General features: G+C 46.9%; 1 protein-coding gene across 7 annotated transcripts in view; it reads right to left on the bottom strand.

The window, feature by feature from the left end:
• Window positions 1-1,014: 1,014 nt before the first annotated feature.
• The window catches only part of AP2A1 (adaptor related protein complex 2 subunit alpha 1), a 43,310-nt gene continuing 39,060 nt past the window's right edge, over window positions 1,015-5,264 (bottom strand). For all 7 annotated transcript variants that reach the window (XM_084804995.1, XM_084804999.1, XM_084804997.1 and 4 more), the window contains 3 exons: window positions 5,065-5,134; window positions 3,026-3,160; window positions 1,015-2,240 (listed from right to left, as the gene is read on the bottom strand). In XM_084804995.1, coding sequence (XP_084661121.1) covers window positions 2,163-2,240; window positions 3,026-3,160; window positions 5,065-5,134 — 283 coding nt within the window. In that variant the 3' untranslated portion in view covers window positions 1,015-2,162. The remainder of the gene's footprint in view (window positions 2,241-3,025; window positions 3,161-5,064; window positions 5,135-5,264) is intronic.

The raw sequence follows: 5,264 nt of genomic DNA, 5'->3' as shown, positions 1-5,264 counted from the left end.
GCTTGCTGAGAAAAAGCTCTTCTGCCTGTACTGTGTGTAGAGGAACTGTGTGTTTTTAAATCTGTATAATTAAATGGTATTTTTCTCAGTTTTAAAAACATTCAAGTGTATGTTTCTAGCATTGCATGCAGGCAATTTATGATCAATCTATATATCATACATGGACAAATGCTGGGGCTGTTAAGATGGTGCACCAAAATATCTTTCATCTGTACAGACCAAATGTCTTTCCTCCAATGTTGTTTTAATGCTAATGCTTTTCCTAGTCTCTGTTCTGCCCCTCCCTATTTCCACAAAGACTCTAAATTTGGTTATCAAAGTAAAAGGCATACAAATCAAATACATTTATGCAGGTATTCTGCATAATTCACACTGCAGAATTAGGAGGTTTCTTCTTACAGAATTTGATATCCACTAGAAATTGTAGACCTTTGGGAAGCTAACATGGTCTCCTGTTCTTTTATCAGCCTCCAATAATCCCCTTTCCCCAGTGTTTTAGAGTCCCTTAGGAAGGGGAGAAATTAGAGAGGTTTGTGCCACATGCACTGCACTTCCTGGGTAGGAGTTGCCTCCTCTTTCTCTTTAAGATCTCCCTTCAAGTGTATGATTGGGGTACCCTACAAAGCATCCCTGCAGTCTAGCTCCAGCAAAAGGCAGGCTATATTCTGTGCCACTGACACAATTGCAGAATGGCTGCACTTCGCCTGTGAAGTGTTGCCACCTCTTAGCAAATCCATGCTGCTACCAATTCCGTACAGTTCAAGTTGAACACCTTCCTATAGCCACCAGGGCAAACTATCCCACCAAAACTGTAGTGGTTCCAACTGGATAGAAAGCCACCATCCAGCTAAGTGGCTAGAAGCCACCATGCACCAAATACCAGTTTCTGCCTCACAAAACCATGGCCGTTCTTAGTCCAAAGATGGCTGTGTCTCACTTCCAAGTGTGGGATTTCTGTCTACACAAACACACACACACTTTTCTGCCCGCATACAAAGAGCAGCACACAACAAGTCAGTCAGCGGTGTGGGGGTGACCCAGCCTGGCTTGATTCTGGCTCTCCCCCGCCCTCACGGCTTTATTAGAGTCACATGGAGATAGATACAGGCATTCAAAACCCAGATAAACTAAGATGCGCTAGATAACACCTACACAGCAGAGTAACATGGAGCCCGGGCCAGCATGGGAAGCTGGGACACCCCCAAACTAGCACGAACTGAACCCTCCCCCCTCCCTTTTCCAAAATGCATGGAGGGCAGCATTCCAGAGTCAGCCTCCCCAAACTTTACAGCTGCTTAAGGATCCCAGTAAACCCCTTTTCCTGTGATTTGTAGAGGTGGGGGAGGGGAGGCAGGAGAGGAATTGCTAGACCTCTTCCCCATGGCCCTCTCCACCTTCGTGCAGTTTTCCTTCTAGAGGTGAGAGAAGGGGGGGGGAGGCCTGCTCTCAAGTAAGATTCCTTCTCCGCAAAAAACACAAGCAACCATAACACTGGAAGAATGGTCCATGGCAAAGGAAAGGGAGAACTCACCCCACCCCCAGGGGAAATACACAAGGCAAAAAACACAAAACAACCCCCTACAGGCATTTCTCCACGCACACACAAACACACACACAGACACCCCATTCCTCCCCCCAGCCAGCTCAGGGGGAAGCAGGGAAGCTGACATGTATACACCTCCCCAACAGAAAGGGGAAAGGCCATGAATGGGGAAGTAAAGGTAAATAACTGTAAACAAAAACCAAAATGCCAGCCTAAATCATACGGCGGTGGCAGCGGGGGGGGGGATTAAGACCACAAATCTCAGCCTCATCCTGAGTTAGAATGGACCAGGCTTACGGGCTTTCTTCCAAGGGCCACCCTCCTGCCAAGGGGAAGATTACTCCTGGAAGAACACCCTCCACCAACATACATTGTCCCTCCCCAACTCTACTTCATCCATCCCAGGGACCGTAGTTCTGCTCCCCGCTCACTTATCCCCCTTGGTGCTGGCCCGGGCTAGGCAATGAGAACACAGAGGTTATCACGACAACAGGCAAGGAGCGGTACAGTCTTTTCTGGAGGCCCCTGGTGTGGAGGGAGGTGGGAGGGGATGGACTTAGGCATCCAGTGTGCAGGAACGGCCTTTTCCCCCACTCCTTCCTCCGGTGCAGCCAATGCCTCAGAACTGCTGAGAGAGCAGCTCGCAAAGGTGCTTCGAGACAGACTCCTTGCTGGTGCGGAGGGTCAGCCGATACATCTGGAGGGAAATTAAAGGAAGGTAAGTAGGCAGGTGAGCCAAAGCAGTCTTTAGTGCTGGTTCTGTTATTGTCAAAAGGCACCTGAGGGTTTTTTTTTTTCCCCCTTTGGGTTTTTGTTTCAGCTTTTTCCCTCCCACTTTTCCGGGGAACCTGGGAGTCCGGATTCCAATTCTTTTCTGCCTTGGCACTCCAGCATTACCACCCCCTCTCCCGGAACTGAGGGCCACTGGGAGGCTGCACTCCCTGCTTCCTAGGAAGAACATCCTGGCCAGGGGGAGACCAACTTGGCCCTATTTGTCAGCCGGAGAGAGAGCGACTGCAGGGAGCTCACTTCACCCCTCCTCGCCAGAAGGAGCACACAGCTCCAGCAGACACTTCCCTGGGGGGACTGCAGACTTTGGCCTCATGAGAGGCCACACTGCCTTGCCTTATGGGATAAACATCACAGCAAGGCGGAGAACAACCGATTCCCATACATCAGCCAGAGATGGAACAGCTGCAGGAAGCTTGTTTCACCTTTCCCTGCCAGAAAGAAGACCTAATGACACTTAGAACTGGTGCCTGATTTTTGCTTTTTTTCTCCTGCCTCCCAATTCCTTTTCCGTTTGTGTCGTGTCTTTTAGACTGTAAGCTTGGGGCAGGGACTATTTTGATATTAATCTTTGTAAACTGCTCTGGGAGCCTGTTTTGGCAGAAGAGCAGACTAAAGATGCTGTAAGTAATAAATAAGCTTACAGGCCACCCCCACCAATGACAGAAGTTTCAGGAGCCCTTGCCCCCTCACCTGTGCCTGGGCATTGGGCTCCAGCCGCAGCAAGCACCCAACTTGCAGTGCCTTTGTCTGGATGATCCCAGCTCCTACGTAGTTATCGGGGTTTGGATCCACCTTCTCCAAGAGCGCACTGCCAAAACCTAACAGCTGTGGGAAGAAGAGACCGGAGCTCAGTTGGGCTGGCCCGCTTGCCGGAGAGGCTCCCGTTGCCAACTGTACCTTTCCTGAGGAAGTTGATCAGGGGAAAGAGGTACAAGAGGAGAGAAGCAGGACCACTGCAAAAAATCATCATAGTGAGTCCTGCAGCATAGTCAGCTGTACAACTCCTGTGGCTCCTATCTCTTAAGACCATTGCCCAAGCAGATTCAGTCCCAAGGATGTGAGCGCTCTGCACATCTTCCAAAAGAAGAATCTTACATCACACAAGAAAATGGACAAGCCTGAATATTTTGTGCCCTACATACTGATGCTAATCTTTTTATCTCTTTCATCCCCCTCTCACTATTGTTGAAAATAAAATAGAATTCTTTGGAAACCTGAAAGTAGAATTATGCAAATTGCCAGGTCACCTAATTTGAACTATTTACAATCCCACACATGTTTAAAATCAGAAGAACATTCAGCTCCACTAAGCTCAAGGAGACTTATTTTCACTTAAATGGGCATAGCACTACAACATAATTCTATGCGTGCTTGTTTGGAAGTCCTGTGTTCACCTACTGCCAGGTGTGTGTGTGTGCATGTGTGCAAGATTGCAGCCTTATTGAAGAAGTTACATTCCCCATTAAACTCGAGCAGTCTAGCCTTCCAAAAAGGAGAATGGAGGGAGATAATAACGGAAAGGTTGCACATACTGACCTTGTTCACACATAATGACAGACCATGGTTTTTTGAATCATGGGTTGTAGTTACATGTGAACCCAAAACTATGGGTTAACTATGGGTTGTTAACCACAACTAACCCACAAAGAGAACCCATGGTTTGTTGTTGAGTTGTGAACTGTGGGATGTCTAAATCATGGATTGTTGTTACATGTGAACCCTGGATCATAGGGTATTTCACCAGGCTACAGAGACAGGAGGCAAGAGCAGTAAAAAAACTAATCTCCTTACATGCCAGTGCCGCAGCGCTGCAAAGGCATTTGGGATACAGGGAGGGAGCAGGCAAAGGAGGAGGGAAACAAACACCACAGGGACTGAGAAAACAAACCATGGACGGTTCTATCATCTGCCAGACAAATGCTGAGTAGGGCAACAAACCATGATTCAAATAAACAGTAAGTTAGCATTACGTGCGAACCAGGCCTAGCACTGCTGCTGGATCAAGTTCGTAGGGAATTGTAGCAAAGGAACCCCATCTCTGATAAGTCAGCAAATTAATAATTTGATAATGAATTGGTTGTGTTTATTTTTAAATGCAAGTAACTGGTGTTTTGATTATATAAATTTACATATTGCTAAATCCTCAGGAGGGGCGCCTTTCTGATGATCATGAAAGGTAATGTGCAGTTTAATACATCTCTTCCATGAGAGGTAATATACAATTTAATACACCTCTTCCATGGGAGGTATTGTGCAATTTAATAGACAAAAGCTATTGACTAGGAGGAGGCTATAAAAATTGCAAGATTGCAATTAAAGCTATGGTTAGAAAGAAAAAGCTACAGCTAGAATCTCAATCAGATTCAGACTATTGAGTCATCTCTCTTACGGTTAATACACCAGAGCCAAATTGTCTTCAAATATAAACAAGTTCAACACCATGAGTAGTGTGGAAAATCGAGGTTTTTAAAAAATATGTTGATGCCAATGCTGATTGACTACTGTTGGCTTCAGCTGTCTGTGGCTCTTGTAAGAAGAAATGTGCTAGTCATTTTCTGTTCAGTGTGAATTCATCTGTTAAAAGCTCTTCTGATTAAAATTTCTCCCTCAGGTAATCTGCAATTCAAGCTTGCACTGATTACATTAAAGCTTGCAACTCTCCTCCGTAGGTATCAGACAAGCAGTTTGCGGGAGGTGGGGTGGAGGAAGTCGCGACTGACATTGCTCACCTTGGCCTTGGTCACTTCAGAATCCATGGGGTGGTTTGCCTTGAAGATTTTTTGGGCTTCCTGCTGTGGCCTGCAGGGACATAAAAGCAGTGACTCAGTGCTTGCCTTTCTCTTTCCCATCCACCTGTCACGCACACGTTGCGTTTCCTGCACCTCAGCCATTCACTGAGCGCTGCATCCACCGCGTCACTGGGGCAACT

This window comes from Heloderma suspectum, chromosome 6 (genome assembly GCF_057233095.1).
Source record: "Heloderma suspectum isolate Gila_16-S chromosome 6, 16-S_ref, whole genome shotgun sequence".
In the NCBI taxonomy this organism is placed as follows: domain Eukaryota; kingdom Metazoa; phylum Chordata; class Lepidosauria; order Squamata; family Helodermatidae; genus Heloderma; species Heloderma suspectum.
Note: the sequence above shows the minus strand (reverse complement) of the source record. Positions and strands in the feature narration are given on the sequence as shown.